The following is an 18,639-nucleotide window of genomic DNA, read 5'->3' as shown; positions in this document are numbered from 1 at the left end:
ACATAGAATCCACTAAATAAAGATAATTTTCTTATCTTCCCTCATTTCTAGTATTAGGTTATTTCTATGTCTTTAAAATGAAATATAAAGGTGGATATGCGGAATGGCTAACATCTGTAATCTCGGCACTTCAAGAGGCCAAGGAGTTTTCGATCAGCCTGGGCAACAAAGAGAGAGACCCCATCTCTACCAATTAAAAATTAGCCAAGCATGTGTCACATGTCTGTCATCCCAGCTACTCAGGAGGCTGAGGCAGAAGGTTCACTGAGCCCAGGATTGTGAGGCCACGATGAGCCAGGATCATACCACGGCATTCCTGCCTTGGTGACAGAGGGAGATCCTGACTCTAAAAAAATTTAAAAAGAAAAAAGTTGTATATGAAAGTATATTATTATATAAATATGAATATTTATTATATTATTTCTTTCAGAAGGTTTTTCAGAAGAATTATTATATAAAAACTATATGAATAAGACAGGGATGAGAATGAGGAGTGATTGCAAATAGGCAGGTGGGATCCTTCTGGGGTAATAGAAATGTTCTAAAATTAAATTGTAGTGGCGTCCACACAACTTTGTAAGTTTATCAAAAATAATTGACTTCTACACTTAAAATTAATGAGTTGTACAGTATGTAAATTACACTTCAATAAAACTGTTATAATTATTTTAAAAGAAGAAAAGAAGGTATGAATATCTTGTGCTAATTACACTCAAATGAGTACAGTATGATGCATGCTTTTCAAAATGGACCACTTCAGCATAACAAAGAAGGTGGTGGAAGCAAAGTTGTACTAAGTTAATGAAATAACTCCAGTGGTAACTGAATCTACAGAAACAAATGAAGAGATTCATAAATGATAAATCAGAAGATTAATATAACAAAATCTATAAACATATACTGTATGTCCTTTCTTTTCTCAGCTTCTTTAAAAGGCACGATTGTATGAAGTAATAATTATAATAATGTCATGTTGGGTTTGTAACATATACAGATATTACATGTATAACAATAATATCACAAAAAAACAGAGAAAACAAATAGAGCTATATAGAAGTAACACTTATATAACTTACTAGAATGAAGTTAGTATAAATCTGAAGCTGATTCCCATGATTTAATATGTACATGGTAAGCCTAATGCAATCACTAAGGAAATATTTTAAATGAAAAAAAATTATTTTAAAATTGAAAATGCTACATAAGAAAATAAGCACATAATCCAAAGAAATCAGTAACAAAGAAATAAAGGAATAAATAGAACATGAGACACAGAGCTAACAAAAAGCAAAATGGCAGATATCAATAATCACATTAAAGATGAATGAAATAACCAATCAATTCAAAAGGCAGAGACTGTCAGATTGGGTAATAAAATGAGATTCAATAACATACTGTTTACAGAATGCTTAAAGATAAAAACATATTTAAAGTTAATAAAATGTGAAAAATATCAAGAAACCACAAGAAAGCTGGAATGGCTGTGTTAATATCATACAAAATAGACTTTAAAACAAGATATACTACTATATATTAAAAAGACATTGGATAATGATAAAAAGGACAATCCATCAGGAGGATACAGCAATTGTAAACATATGTGCACTTAAACACAGAGCATTAAAATACTTGAAGAAACATCTGAAGAAATAAAGGGGAGAAATAGACAAGTTAACAATAATAATTGGGCACTTCAGGACTCAACTTTCCATTCATAAGATCAAGGAGGAAACTGAAGATTTGAACAAAAACCAAATGAAACTAACAGGAATCTCTAGAACACACCACCCAAAAACAGCAGAATACACATTCTTCTAAAGTACACATAGCTCGGCTCAGTGGCTCATGCCTATAATCCCAACACTTTGGGAGGCTAAAGTAGGAGGATCACTTGAGGCCAGGAGTTCAAAACTAGCCTAGGCAACACAGCAAGGCCTTGTTTCTACAAAAATTTAAAAATTAGGCACAGTGGCTTGTGCCGATAGTCCTAGCTACTCAGGAAGCTGAGGCAGGAGGACCATTTGAACCCAGAAGTCTAAGGCTATAGTGTGCTAGGAATGTACCACTGCACTCCAGCTTAGGTGACAGGAGAGACCCTCTTTCCAAAAACAAGTACACATGAAACGTTCTCCTGGATAGATCAAACTCAGGTCACAAAACAAACCTGAATAAATTTATAAAGACAGGTATAATACAAAGTTTATTATCTGTCCAAACTGGAATATTAGTAATCAGTTATATAAAGGAATTTGAGGAATTCACAAATATGTGGAAATAAACACATTCCTAAATAACCAACGTGTCAAAGAAGAAATAATCAAAAGAGAAATTACAGAATACTTTGAGATGAAAAAAGGCAGAAACACCAAAATATAAGCAGTTAAGGCACTTAGAAATTTATACCTGTAAATGTTTGTATTAAAAAAGAGGACTTCAAATCAACAATCAAACCTCCCATCGTATGACCCTGGAAGCAAAAAGCAAACGAAGCATAAAACATACAGAAAGAAAAAAATAAAAAGAATTATGAAGAACTTAATGAAATAAAGAATAAGAAAACAACTGTGAAAACACAAGGAAATCAAAAGCCAGTTCTTTGAAAAGATCAACACTACTAACAAGCCTATACCTAGACTGATTAACATGTTAATTATCTCAACAGACACACAGAACATATTTGATAGAATCTAACACTTTTTATGATAGAAAGCACTGAACAAGCTAGGAGTAAAATAGAACTTCTATCTACTGAAAAGAGCATCTGTAAAAAACCTACAGCTAACAACATAGTGCAATTTGTTGCAGGATATCAGAGCATAAGAAGGGTAGGAAGGGTAGGTAGGAGAGCTGCCCAGTTAATAATGTCAGAATTCTAACAAAGTGATAAGCATCATCTGAAACAAGGATGAGGCAAGTGAGCTGTGCCTTGACATGACGTTTCGAGTAGGTGAGAGGTAAGGAAGGTTATGTACACTAAACATTTCTCTGTGTATCCCTACACAGAGAAGGATGTGAAGGCATCTGCCTGAGAAGATGGCAAACCATGGGAGGCAGGTGGATCTAGAGTGAGAGCTGAAAATCATTAATTTGGTATGTGGCTTGGCATGTAGGAGCCTGGGCAGGCAGAGGGCGGCACCTTCATGGTGAAGGGTTGGGGGGTATCTGGCTCAGGTTGTTGTAGTCCGAGGAGGATGAGAGAACATGCACAAAGGAAAGCAACCAGGCTAGGGAAGGCACACCAGCAGGACAGGGAGCACACTGCCTAAGGGAGTGAGCCCGGATGGAAGAGTTCTAGAGAGAGGATAGCATCTGAATAAGAGGGCTGCTCAGCAGGAGGTAAAGACACCTGGGGCTGCAGAAGGATGGGGAAGGCATCAGTTCAATAGCCTAGCTTAGTGTATTGTGCTAGAACTGAGGAAGGGTTAAGAAGGCATTCATGAGGGGGTAGGAGGTAGCCAGAAAAGGAGCCAACACCTGCCTCAGGCAAAGAGGGCATCCATATGGAAAATGAAGGGAAGACTGAGAAGCTGTTTGATTCATCATAATGTAAATGCAGTAAACTGAATCTTTTCACTATAAAAGACATTATGTAACAATTAGCAAAATTTTAATGGAGTCTGAGAATTAAATGGTAGTAACACATCTACACTAACCTCTTGATTTTATACTACACAATAATTATGTAAAAGAATGTTTCTGTTTGGAGGAACATAATATTCAGGATTGATGGAGCATCATGTTAGTAGTTACTCTCATGGCTCAGGAAAAAAAAAACTGATTGGCATGGTGCGTGTAGCTTTACTGTAAATTTTATGTTACTTTTAAATTTTAAAACGAGAGAGAAATAAAGGAGATAAAGATTTAACAGAAAGTGAAATAAGATAAGTGATTTAAGAGACATATTAAAGATAAGCAAAGTAAATAAACATGCATAGTCAAGTCTCTGGAGAAGAAAATCAAAACAAGGAAATAGAAACTCTAAAAGTACAGTATAAGAACAATTTCTTAAAATATGAAAAGATACAAACTACATATGAAAGTGCACACCATACCTGAAAAGTTAACTCAGAATAACCACCACCAAGACATATCTAGCAAAAGTACTAATTCAAGGAAAAAGGGAAAAAAATCCTTTGAACATCTAACAAGACTAAGTGCCTTGTAACAGAGAAGATATTACACTGTAAACAGGCTTTCAATACCAATACTTCATGCCAGAGAAAAATTAGTAGCATATTTAAGACATACAAAGAAAGAAAAGGTAAGTCAGGGATTTTATAGCCAGGCAAAATGACTTTGAAGCATAAAGTCTCCTTACAAACTAGTATCAAAATGCATTTATCAAGAAATACTATTTCCATGAACTCTTCCTGAGGAATCTACTACAGAAAGAACTAAAACACAGACAGACAAAACGCATCAATATAAGGAAATATTATAAGCCTTAAACACACAGGTACTTATAGAACTATGACTAAATAAGAGTTGAGAGAATGGTATGTAATAACTGTATGTGCTCACAATGTAGATAATACTTTGTTTGCTGGGTCTGCCATGACAAAGAACAGAGACTTGATGGCTTAAACAAAAGTTTATTTTCTCACAGTTCTGGAGCTGTAAGTCTGATATATGGGTGTTAGCAAGGTTTTCTTCTGCAGATTCTCTCCTTCTCTTCCCTGTGTCTTCACATGGTCTTCCCTTTGTGTGTGTCTGTGTCCTACTTTCCTCCTCTCTATAAGGATACTAGTTATATTGCAATAGGGTCCAATAACCAAAATGACCTCACTTAATCTTCATAACCTCTTTAAAGACCCTATCTCCAAAAACAGTCACATTACAGGCTGCTGAGGGTTAGAATTTTAGGGAAACAGAATTCACCTTATAACATACCTCAACTATTTTAAAAATGGCAAGAGGGAGAATGAAAAGAACATATGCAAAAACAAATTAATTGCTTTCAGTAACTATAACAATTGGGCATTATTGGTATTGTTATTGAGACTGTTCTTTATGTATGATTATGGGAATTTGTAGTCTATTATCCTGGGTGTACTTGACAATTAGTATCCTCAATGTAGAGGAAAGGAGATTTAACTTCAAGTAGGCAAGTTAAAACACCACACTCTCCTGCTTTTTTTTCCCTTATTCCTTGCTCTCCTTGTCATTTGCCTTTGCTGGTTTTTCTGTATCTCTTCAACCTACAAACACTGGCTTTCCCAAGTACTCATTTCTCAGTTATGTTTTGTTTGAACACACTTCATTGGTACCTAAATCCAGTCCTTTACCTTTAAATCCTGTCCATATCCTGCCAATGCCAAATTCCTATCTCCGAGCAAGATGTCGCCTCTGAACTCCAGATTTATTTCATTATTCCATTTAGATGTCTAACAGGCATCTCAAACAACTATGCCCATAACCTATGTCCATAACCAAATTCTTGATCTTCTCTGCCAAAATTTATTTCTTCATAGCCTTCCCCATCTCAGTAAATGACAACTCAATCAGCTCAGTTGTTCAAGCTAAAATTCATGGGGTTACTTGCTCCTCCAGGTCCTCTCTTGCTCCCTTACCCCATATTCCCAGTGACAGAAAATCCTACTGGCACTACCTCCAAAGTATATCTGAAAGCTGACCTTTGAGAGTTGTAGATATTTTAGATATGCTTTATCAAAAATCTAATTGAGTTTCAACACTCTCCAGAACTCTTCACTAAATAACTGCAACACCTCCCTAACCAGTCCCCTATTCCCACCTTTTCCCCTTATTTGCCACAGTAACCAGAGTGATCCTTTTAAAATTGGTATCAGACCAGGACACTCAAAACTTTTCAATGGCTGTCCCTCTCACTCGAGCAAAGACAAAGTCCTAACAATCCTCTGAAAGCATATAGTTGCTCTCTGAATTAATCTTCTTTGGCTCTCCCCTTGTTCCTTCTGTGCCAGTCACAGGAAAACATACTCACAGTGTTCTTTAATCTGTGAAGTAAGCTTCTGCTAATGGCCTTTATTCTTGCTCTGGCATTTGCCCTTAAAGCTCTTCCCTCTTTTTTACCTACTTTGCGTGTCTCATAGCTCTTATCACCATATACACAATATTTTTCTTTTGTTATCTGTCTTCTCCCATGATGCTGCACAACCTAATTCCCCAAAATACAGGCAGGGATTTTTGTTGGTTTCATTTAATTGTTAGTTATATCCCTAGCAGATAGAACAATGCCCAACTGTTTAATGAAAGAATGAACAGATCAATTAGTGAAGGCTATTTATTTGTATTTAGTTTACCTGATCTATAGTAGCTCGCATTGATTTATTTTGTTTCTCCTTTCAATTGAGCCTTTGTTATCTTTAATTTGAAAGACAGGTATATAGCATATGCTGTGGGTAAATGAAATATTCGATACATATTTACCTAACATTCAAGAAAAAATATGAAATTTTGACTTTGTTAATTTTGTTTCAGCCATTGAATTGTAGTCAACATCATTCTATCAAGACACGTACAATACAGGAACTTTCAACTACATAGGTGTATTGATAGCCTCTCCCCAAATCTTTCTGTTAAGTTGTCATATGTATTACATTTATATAATCCTAATGATACAGGTTTTCTTCTTCAGTAATGACAGTCAAGTAACAACAAATTTCTTAATTTTCTTTCAAAAGACCTAAAGAATATTTTTGCTGGATAAAGAATGCTAGATTAGTAGATTTTTTTCTTCCTTTCAGAGCTTTAAGAATTTTGTTCCACCTCTATAGCTTCCATGCTTTCTGAGGAGATGTGTATAGATATTCAAATTATTGTTCCCTTATCAATGTCTAGTTTTCCTCTGCCTGCTTTCAAGATGTTTTCTTTATCTTTGGTTTTCCACACTTTGACTGTAATGTGCCTACTTTGGTTCTCTTTGAATTTATTTTGGTTGGAGTTTTCAGAGTTTCTTCAATCTACAAACGTAAGCCTTTTACCAAATCTGAGAAGTTTTCTATCATCATTTATTCAAATATTTTTTCTGGCTCTTTCTCTTATACTGTGCTTATTAGACATTTCAAAATTGCCCATATATCTCTTGGATTCTATTTTTTACCCCAATCTTTCATAACGCTTTTCAAAGTTTCTATCAATCTATATTCAAGTTCATTTACTTCTCTATTATATTAATTCTGCTGATAAGCCCATAAAGCTTATTTTTAATTCTGATACATTTTTCCCTTCTAGAATTGCCATCTGATTTTGTTGTATTTCATAGCTAATACTTTCTATCTTTTAATTCATTATAAGTAAATTTTACTCTACCTGACTAGTTATAATGGACCACATGTGATATTTCCAACATGTGAGTTATCTTAGAGTTGGTATATGATGATTTTCTCTTCCCTTGAGAATGAGTCACATTTCCCTGACTGTTTTCAGAACAAGTACTTTTGTTTTATATGCTAAATAGTGGGACTATTACTCTGTAGAGACAATATTGTTTTGAAATGTATTGAAATTTCTGTATTACAGGATGATTCTACTTGTTTAGATACAATTATAGACTCTCATGCCTCCTGTGTGTGATGTTTCGGATTTCAGCTCAGTTTTGAAACCTAACTTATAATCTATTATCAGTTTGCCATAATCATACATGGTATCAGGGGTGAGCCAGCGATCTGGACTGAGTTTTTTGAAATGTGCAATTCAGAACCCTTTCAGGCTGTCTCTTTTCTGAGGTTACCCATCAATATCCATACAGTACTGGTTGCCCCAGAGCATCTGACCCTAACTTTTCTGGACAGAAAGTTTCCTATCAAAGAAAAAAATGGGGATATCAGTCCAGTGGCAGACTGACTGTTTCACATTTTGGCTACCTTCTAAAGCCTGCCTGCCATAACCCTCAGATAGATGTTATCTGTATTATGTGCAGAGTTTACAAATGGTTATCTGTGAGAAGATCAGTTTGTTAGGAACTCACCCCTTCATGCAACTATTGGAAATCCTCTAAAGTGATTCTTAATTTTGGGAGTTGTGTTATGCTTTTTCTCTTATTAATTAAAAGTTTATTATGATATAGTAAATTATAAAAACCATTATGCTATCATTTTCATAAGTGAAGGAGAGAACTCAAAGCTAAATTTTCAAATATCTGGCAATGAAGACTAACTGCTTGCCACATAGGGTTAACATAACAATGAGAAAATATCTAGTAATAATTATAAAATATAAAACTTTGTTAAAATCTGATTTGCAAGCTTATATCAAAGAGCCACCTGATACACAAGGTTTTATAATCTTGAAGATATTAAAGAATCCCAAACAGATATCCATGTAAACTTATCTGATAGTAAATTTTACTATACTAGACAAATCTACAGTGAGACTTTCTGTATTTTAAATATTTTTCTGTATTCTGTATTTTATTTTCCAAACTGAATGGCTTATTAAGTTAATAAGTGATATTCTAAGTTATTCACTGTTTCCAGAAAATAATCAGGTACAGAATATTTACTGATAAGCTGCAATGCTCAAAATCAAACATTCCACAGAAGAAAAATTACCTAACACTCCAGGGACCAACAGTCAAAATCATCTGTGATGGGCTCCATTGAATACATAGATTGATGACATTATTTGAAGGCAGAATTAACTTATTTTATTAATTTAGAAGCCCCATTATGTTGACATGCCATCTATACTAAGCTGAGAATCATAAATATTGTCTGACCATTACAATGAAAGAAAGTTTCATGTAACTTAAGGCAATAAATATAAATACTATGTTATTATACAACACTAAGTGATTTAAATTCCATTTGTGATTTATCCAAATGTCCACTAATTATTATATTCTCCACACCGTAAGCCCTCTACCCCTTCACTTACAGAAAGTAACTTTACCAAGATAATTGAGACTATAATGTGTGAAAAACTCAGCTTTTCTCCTCAGAACACAATTTTGCATTCCTCCTTCCCTATATTCTCTGAATTTCTAAAGAAAACTTAATATAAAAAATTTTTGCTGAAGCCTGTCATGGTAGCAATTGTATTTACAATATTTACAAATTGAGAAAATGCATGTTACCTGTGGAATTATCATCAACCCCCACTAACAAGGAAAGTTGTTAGTTCTCAACAAAGCTGAGAACTTTCAAAACTTAACAAAATGTTCTGATGTAATGCCCAAATTGGCAAGTGTATCTCTTAAAAGTTCTGAGTTTAGGTACTCTACTGCGTGTTAAGACACTAAAGATATACTGTGTCATATGAGTTATTTGTATACACAATGACAAGGTTACTGCTCATTATCACTGTTGTTATACAAGAATGTGACAAGGAAGACGTGAAAAGAATGCTGCAGAGTTTGCAAACTTATTCAGGACAAGGTTTGCTCCTTTATAAATAGAAGAATTACAAAATTGCTGAATAGCCCTTTTCTTTGATGCTGCCAGGAAGCTCCCATCAATTCTGAAATTTCACATTAGCAATCATATTGTATTTATGATTTACACATTTGTATTTTATATTCTACCTTTTTATATTTCATTTGTCCCTCTATTTAATATCATTCTATTAGAGCTTAAAAAAGACACTTCAAGTATTTTATGAAACAACTCAAAGAAATAGGAAAGAAAAGCAGGCAGCATATTAATACAAAATGTGAATTACAAAAATATTCCTATGCAAGATCAACAATGGCAGAACCAGAATGCAAACCCAACAAAAACACCCATGAAAGAAAAAGTAGCTATGCAAGAACAACATTTCTAGAGCTAGCAAAAAAAATGATATGGAAAATATATGACAGCAAGTATTGTTACCTTGACATAAAAATAATAGCATAATGATTCAGTATTTTTATGGTTATTAAAGTCACTGAGAACAAAAAGATCTTGCAATATGGGTAAAATCAAACTTTCTCTCTCTCTGCCTCTCTTTTTCTCTCTTTATATATATATGACATAAGAAGAGAAATATCAATGCAAAAATACAAAAGCAAAAGAGGGAATATTTTTTAATGTTGACTACTCACTTTCCATAACACAATTTTCACATTAATTATTTAAATTGAGTTTAACAAAAAACAGCACTTCCATACAAGACAGGTACTCCTTCAGAATTATAAACACTTTGACTATAATTTGTAATTCTCTTTCAGTTCCAAGTAGTTTGAGACTTCACAATTCCCAATGTGATTTAAATAAAACCCTTATGTATTCCTCTGGCCGGGTGTCCTCCACATTTAAAACTAACTCACATATGTGCCTGCTATACCTTACCTAAAGTCTTCATTTGTAAAGTTTAAAAAACACAAATAATATGATAAATTATATTAAATAGTTTCGCTAAATGACTATACTCACTACTGTACCTACTTCCTCACTTACTGCAATTAAAGCAAAAATACAAGCTAAAATTGAATAATTTTAGGCCCATGCAATATTATCTTAGTTTCCTTCTAAATCTTTAACTCTTCTCTCCAAGTTACCAGTAATATTAACATGTTTTTTATTATGTTCACTATGTAATATATATATCAAAATTTTGTATTTCAAATACATTATGCAAAATAGTTTTATAAGATTATTTCAGAATTGTTAACAAAGGCATGCCATCATATTAGAAAATATGCTGAAGAATAAAAAAGGTTATAAAGAGAAAATAGTTGAGAAAAAAGCATATTTAAATCCAAAAGAAACATACAATAAAAACCGACTACATTCCAAATAATAGAAATGATTCTTAAACCATATTGAAGAAATATTTTCACTAAAAATTATATTATACCATGTTTTACATCAAAAACTCTCCATAGAATTTATAAAATTACAATTATTACTACCTTATATCCAGGTCCTAATTGATGAATTGCAAATATCTGTGCTGGGTTGAGCGCTTCACTGAACACATACACGGCACCGAGTTGACCACAGAATACCCTATTTGCATCAGCAGTTTCTGATGATCCAAGAAAGCACTTGTCATAGCTCTATTTTTAAAAGTTATAAAAAAATCAAATGCATTATTTTTAATGACAAAAAGGTTGAAATCCTTAAATCAGCCTTCATTATCATGAATAACTTAAAATGTAACAATAATAACAGAAGAAAGCATCAATTAAGACTTTATTATTTAAATAACAAATGCCAGTCAAGCTTTTTGTGAAAACCGATCAGTTACATGTTTTACATTTATGTTTAAGCAAACATAAACAATAACCGCCTACTCAATCTTCAGCTTATCACTTTTCAAATATTATAGTTGAAGGCAAAAGAGCTTATAATTATTTATTTACAAAAGTTAAACTAATTTTAAAACTCTAGAGATTGATCTGAATCAAGGGAATAACTGTTCTACAATTCAATCATGAACACAAAGGCTCTAATTTTTTCATCCTACTTTATATTTGAAATTATGAATTTATTCCTCTATTTCTCCACTAAGTAAAAGACACAAAGAAAATCAATTCCTTCTCATATATCAGTAGGAATTATACAGAATCAAATAAACAATAACACTAAAATCTGCTGCTTAAAGCAGATGGTACAATGCTTTCCACACGAGGAATTCAGCACTGAAGAACCCAAAAGCTTAACAAGATCTCTCCTATCTCTATTTCTTATACCCCACCCCCCACACCAGGGAAAGCAATCATGGCTCAGTTCCCTTCCCCTATCCCCACAGGCTATTTCACACCTTAGAACGAATGAGCAAGAATTATATATGTAAGAAATGCCTTTGGTACTTCAATAAAGTAACAAAAAAAAATTGTGGATGGGGTAAAAAGACAGAAAAAAATTAACGTCATTAAATACTCAATATTTAATTAAAAGTATAGGAACTTTATGTAAAGTATGTATGTATGTGTTATTATCTAGGATTCTCCACTTCTTAGAGCACTATTACAAATAATTGAAAAATCTACATCTTTTCTTTTCAAGATACTGTCTTATGATTTATAAGTCAAGAAGACCACTGGGATTTCTTTCACTCTATAATAAAAAGACTCTGGAGAGATCTCCTCTGGAGAGAAGATAGTAAGCAGAATTTCATCTGTGGATTCTAATTCTGAAAACAACATTCTATTAAATATTTATTGGTTGTGGCTCAACTATAAGTTTCCAGGGCAGAAAAAAACAACTTTTCCTGTAAAGGGACAGACAGAAAGTATTTTAAACTTTGCCAGCCCCACCTGGTTACTGTCCCATTCTTCTTTGATATTGTGTCTTAAAAAAAAAAAAACTTTAAAAATTAAAAGGCAAGATAATTAGCCCCAGCTTACACAAAATCAGCAACAGGGGGAGGGTCAGATTTGGTCAGCTGTAGTCTGCCAAGCCCCAATCCAGGGGACAAATTATGAACCACACACACAGTGCTAGTAAAAAGAAAGTAAGACAAGATAAGCAATACCTGCCCTTTGGGAGATGAAAGCCTAAAGAGATGCAAACAACTGAGAAATGAGTTTTTAAGAGGTAAGTTCTAATAAAAATCAGGTATGCTTAAAGAGTTGTATCTTACTGAGCTTGGAGGTACTTTAGCATTAAAACAAGCCTTTCACTTTGGCTCTGATGGGCCAGAATGTAGACAATTGAAAGTCCAAAGTAGAGAAACCGTAAGGACCCTTGAGGCTTTAATTCTAGAGGTCCTCTATCTAGAATCCAACTATGTCACCTGTTCCACCACTAACATACTGGTAGAAACAAATATAATCTCTTTGTTTCATTGCAGTATGCCATTTAAGTGATCTTCCTGCTTCTGTAATTTCCCTTCATAATATTATCAATACTGCAGGCAGAATGATACTTTAAAGATATAAGCACATATCACTTGTCTGCTCAAAATCTTCCAAGGATTTTTTAAGCTGAGTAAGTTGTGAAAGCTCAAGCTTAGCTTACAAAGGCCAGAATGATTTCTGCCTAACCTCATCTCTGAATATCATTCTGCTTCTTCCTCCCTCTGCTCCAGACCAATTGACTGCCTTTTCCTTGAACTTCCTATTCTGCCTCAAAGCCTTTGCATTCACTGTTCCCACTGAATAGAATAAGTTACCCACATATCTTGCTTGCTCAACTCCTACTGAAATCATCTCTGGACCATCTGGCCTCTCCCTTCCTTACACCTACATTTTCTGTAACCCCACTTATTTTTTTCCTCCATAGTATGTAACACTATATAATTAACAGTAGTGACTATATGTTATATTTCTGTTTAGGGCCTTCCTTCCATATCTAAATAAGGGGTAAACCACATTTTTTAGCAATTAATGCTGGAAAAAAACAGAATACTGGATTCATGGTTTTTGATCTAAAAAATTGAAAACTCTGGCCAAATGTTCCATTTTTCTATCACTAATCATGTCTTTTAGCAGCTTTTTTTTTTTTTTTTTTTTTTTTGAGGCGGAGCTTCGCTCTTGTTACCCAGGCTGGAGTGCAATGGCGTGATCTCGGCTCACCACAACCTCTGCCTCCTGGGTTCAGGGAATTCTCCTGCCTCAGCCTCCTGAGTAGCTGGGATTACAGGGACGCGCCACCATGCCCAGCTGATTTTTCGTAGTTTTAGTAGAGACGGGGTTTCACCGTGTTGACCAGGATGGTCTCGATCTTTTGACCTCGTGATCCACCCGCCTCGGCCTCCCAAAGTACTGGGATTACAGGCGTGAGCCACCGCGCCCGGCCAGCATCTTTCTTATACTAACTTTAATAATGAAAGAGTCATTTAATAAAAAGAATAAACTTTCAAAGTTTTAAGTTTCTAACAAACTATTTTATTATTCAATTCATATTGTAAAGACAGATCACACTCTCAAACACATTAAAACACAGACAGAAAAATAAAGACTTACATCATTTGTGTTAACATGCCAAGCCATATCACCATAAGATACCAGTTGTCCATTAACATAACACCGAATTTCACTGTTCCTCCATCGATTGTAAATGTGGACAATGCTGATCATGTACCACTTAAATTAAAAAAAATTAAATATATTAATATTTATGTTTGGTTATTATGGTCTAAAATGCAATTATAACTTTCATAAAACCGTACAAGAATATGCTGGCAGGACTAATAATGATCATCTAATACCACTTCCTCAAGGTCCCCCCTTCCCATCTCTCATTTCACAGATGGTAGAAGTGGCACATAAAGAATATTCATGGAGAAGAGAGAACTACAACCCCTTGATCTTCAGAGTGATACTCCTTCCACTATACCAACATCCAAAATTGCAGAAATGCAACTTATTTATGTTCCTTCATTTAAAATTTACATTGTGACAGGCGCTGCAGATAGCCGAGGCTGACCAGTTCTCCTACAATTTAAGAGCTAGTAAAAGAAATACACATGACAAAATTAAACAAACATAGAATTATAAATCATGGTGATTATAGTGAGCAGAAAAAGACAGTATAAACTGAAAAAGAATAAACTAGATTCTATTTTGGACTGCATCGTCAGGAAAGATCTGTCAAAGAAACAACATTTTGGCATTTACAGTAAGATTTTAATTAATTTCAATTTCACAATTTAGATTTAGTAAATCCAGTGATAATTATACATTTAATAACTTAATAATCTGTGAATATTTATTAAGAATCAATAAATGAGTTCACTGAGTGCCCAGTTTATATTTACTGGTTTCAGAAAGCATTTTAAGTATCTATTAATATGGATGATTTGATTTCTGAAACAACCTTTATCCTCTTGAGAGTTAACAGCCTAAAATAGAGAATGTAGAAATTTTTTTTCTAAAGTGTAGACAAATTATAAATGATTTATAAACATTTGAACAAGTATGCTTTCTGAAGTTAAGGGGGTAAAATTAGTCTGGTTTCTCTCTCCCACCAAAATATAAAATACAAACTTTGTTCTACAGATTATTTAAATATACTACTCAATTATTTCCTACATATTTTGAGAAATAAAAAGTTATAATAATAATCTTTAATCACTAAAATATTAGTTATTTCAAGGTATCTAAAATACTTATAGCAAAATTCAATTTTGTTCATTTCAATTTAGAAATTAAAAATAGGCTGGGCACAGTGGCTCATGTCTATAATCCCAGCACTTTGGGAGGCCAAGGTGGACAGATCAACTGAGCTCAGAAGTTCGAGACCAGCCTGGCCAACATGGTAAAACGCTGTCTGTAGTAAAAATACAAAAATTAGCCAGGCGTCGTGGCATGTGCCTATAATCTCAGCTACTCAGGAAGGTGAGACACAAGAATCACTTGAACCTGGAAGGCAGAGGTTGCAGTGAGCCAAGATTGCAGCACTGTACTCTAGCTTGGGTGACACAGCAAGACTCTGTCTCAAAGAAAAATTGTTTGCTAAAGAACTCCAAAAAGTCAATAATACAAAACAACAGTGTGCTTCTATAAAAGCAAAGTCAGGTCAAGCCATTTAGCTGTCTAAAATGCATATCCTGAGAGAGCCAATATGGCCAAATGGGAACAGCTCTGGAGTACAGTTCCCAGTGAAAACAATGCTGAGGGTGAGTGATCACTGCATTTCCAAACAAGTTTTTACTGCCCACAGACCAGAAGATTCCCAGGCCAAACAGTGCCATGAGTTTCCAGCATGACTGTTTCAGCCAGTGCTGTGGGTTTCCACACAAAACCTCATGCAAATCTGGGCGGCCATTTCAACTGGTACCTGGAATGCCTGGGAGACAGAGCTGCCCATTCAACTCAAAAAGAGGGGGCTGAAACAGGGAGCCAAGTAATCTGGCTTGGCGGGTCCCACCCCCACAAAGGCCAGAAATCTTAAAAACTCTGGATTGAGAGTTTCACAGCAAGTGCAGCTGGACCCAGAATGGTCCAGCTTGGTGGGGGGAAGGGCATCTGCCATTACTGAGGCAATCCACCACTACTTAGGCACTCCGTCATTACCAAGGCAGTCCACGATTACTGAGGCAGACATCCATTACCAAGGCAGTTCTAACGGTACCTCTGTAAACAAAACCATGAGGAAGTTCAAACAGCAGCTGGGCAGAGCACATGACAGCTCAGCAATACCTCTGCTGAAAGACCTTGCTGGGCAGGGCACCTCTGAAAAAAGGGAGCAGCACCACAGGAACTTATAAACAAAGCCCCACCTTCCCAGGACAGAGCACCTGGGAAAAGAGGCGGTTATGAGTTCCACTGCAGCAAACTTAAACGTACCTGCCCAGCAGCTCTGAACGGAACAACGGAGCTCCCAGCACAGCACTTGAGGTCCTATAAGGGACAGACAGTCTCCTCAAGCAGCTCCCCGGACCCCATATATCCAAACAGACACCCCATAAAGGAGAACTGAGGCTGATATCTGGCAGGTACCCTTCTGGGACAAAGACAACAGAAGAGGAAACCAGAAGCAGCCCATACTGTTCTGCAGTCTGTACGGGTGATCCCCAGGCAAGCAGGGACTGGGGTTGACCCCCAACAGTCATGCAGCAGAGGGGCCTGACTGCTAAAAGAAAAACCAAAAAACAGAAATAGCTTCTACATCAACAAAAGGACGTCCACTCAGAGACCTCAACCGAAAGTCACCAACTACAAAGACCACAGGTAGATAAATCCAAGAAGAATGAAAGAAACCAGTCTAAAACGGATGAAAACATCCAAAACCAGAATGCTTCTCCTCCTCCAAGGGATCACAACTCCTCACCAACAAAGGAACAGAGCTGGATGGAGAATGAGTCTGATGCACTGACAGAAACAGGCTTCAGAAGATGAGTACTAACAAACTTCTCTGAGCTAAAAGAACATGTTCTAATCCAACGCAAAGAAACTAAGAACACTGAAAAAGGGTTAGATGAAATGCTAACAAGAATAAACAGCTTAAAAAAGAATATAAATGATTTGCTGGAGCTGTAAAACACAACACAAAAACTTTGCAAAGCATACAAAAATTTCAATAGCTGAATCGACGAAGCAGAAGAAAGGATATCAGAGATTGAAGATCAACTCAATGAAATAAAACGAGAAGGCAAGATTAGAGAAAAAGGAGTGAAAAGAAATGAACAAAGCCTCCAAGAAATATGGGATTATGTGAAAGGACCTAATCTGCACTTGATAGGCGTCCCTGGATGTGACGGAGAGAATGAATACAAGCTGGAAAACACTAGTCAGGATATTATCCAGCAGAACTTCTCCAACCCAGAAAGACAGCCCAACATTCAAATTCAGAAAATACAGAACACACTACACAAAGATATTCCTCAAGAAGAGCAATCTGAAGGCAGATAATCATCAAATTCACCAGGGTTGAAATGAAGGGAAAAATGCTAAGGGCACCCAGAGAGAAAGGTCGGGTTACCTACTAAGAGGAGTCCATCAGACTCACACCAGATCTCTTGGCAGAAACTCCACAAGCCAAAAGAGAGTGGGGCCAATATTCAACATCCTTACAGAAAAGAATTTTCAACCTAGAATTTCATATCCAGCCAAACTAAGTTTTATAAGCAAAGAAGAAATAAAATCCTTTACAAACAAGCAATTGCTGAGAGATTTTGTAACCCCCAGGCCTGCCTTACAAGAGCTTCTGAAAGAAGCACTAAACACGAAAAGAAACAACCAGTATCAGCCACTTCAAAAATGTACCAAACGGTAAAGAGCATCGACACAATGAAGAAACTGCATCAACTAACAGGCAAAACAACCAGCTAGCATCAAAATGGCAAGATCAAATTCAGACATAACAATATTAAACTTAAATGTAAATGGGCTAAATGCACCAATCAAAAGACACAGACTGGCAAATTGGGTAAAAGTCAAAACCCATCTGTGTGCTATATCCAGGAAACCCATCTCACGTGCAAGGACACATATAAGCTCAAAATAAAGGGGTGAAGGAAGATTTACCAAGCAAATCAAAAGCAAAAAAAAGCAGGAGTTGCAATCCTAGTCTCTGATAAAATGGACTTTAAGCCAACAAAGATCAAGAGACAGAGAAGGGCATTACATAATAGTAAAAGGATCAATGCAACAAGAAGAACTAATGATCCTAAATATATACGCACCCAATACAGGAGCACCCAGATATATAAAGCAAGTTCACAATAACCTACAAAGATACTTAGACTCCCACACAATAATAATGGGAGACTTTAACACTCCATTGTCAATATTAGACAGATCAACAAGACAGAAAATTAACAAGGATATCCAGGACTTGAACTCAGATCTGGACCAAGTGGACCTAATAGACATCTAAGGAAGTCCCCACCCCAAATCCACAGAATATACATTCTTCTCAGCACCACATCACACCTACTCTAAAATTGACCACATAAGTGGAAATAAATCACTCCTCAGAAAATGCAAAAGAACGGAAATCATAAGCAGTCTCTCAAACCACAGTGCAATCAAATTAGAACTCAGGATTAAGAAACTAACTCAGAACCACACAACTTCAAGGAAACTGAACAACTGGCTCCTGAATGACAATTGGATAAACAATGAAATGAAGGCAGAAATAAAGATGTTCTTTGAAACCAAGAAGGAAGGCACAATGTACTGGAAACTCTGGCACATTTAAAGCAGTGTCTAGAGGAAAATATATAGCAATAAATACCCACATGAGAAGCAAGGAAAGACGTAAAATCAACACCCTATCATCAAAATTGAAAGAGCTAAAACAGCAAGATCAAAAAAACTCAAAAGCTAGCAGAAGACAAAAAACA

At 35.5% G+C, this 18,639-nt stretch overlaps 1 protein-coding gene across 14 annotated transcripts in view; it reads right to left on the bottom strand.

The window, feature by feature from the left end:
* Window positions 1-18,639, bottom strand: part of NBEA (neurobeachin) — a 713,110-nt gene that overhangs the window by 585,158 nt on the left and 109,313 nt on the right. For all 14 annotated transcript variants that reach the window (XM_032294855.1, XM_032294857.1, XM_032294861.1 and 11 more), the window contains exons 7-8: window positions 13,814-13,933; window positions 10,814-10,960 (exon numbers count right to left, since the gene is read on the bottom strand). In XM_032294855.1, the coding sequence (XP_032150746.1) occupies window positions 10,814-10,960; window positions 13,814-13,933 (267 nt within the window). The remainder of the gene's footprint in view (window positions 1-10,813; window positions 10,961-13,813; window positions 13,934-18,639) is intronic.

Source organism: Sapajus apella, unplaced genomic scaffold (genome assembly GCF_009761245.1).
Source record: "Sapajus apella isolate SASKATOON/1434 unplaced genomic scaffold, GSC_monkey_1.0 scaffold32, whole genome shotgun sequence".
In the NCBI taxonomy this organism is placed as follows: domain Eukaryota; kingdom Metazoa; phylum Chordata; class Mammalia; order Primates; family Cebidae; genus Sapajus; species Sapajus apella.
The sequence above is the reverse complement of the archived record's forward strand: the minus strand, read 5'-3'. Positions and strand labels throughout refer to the sequence as shown.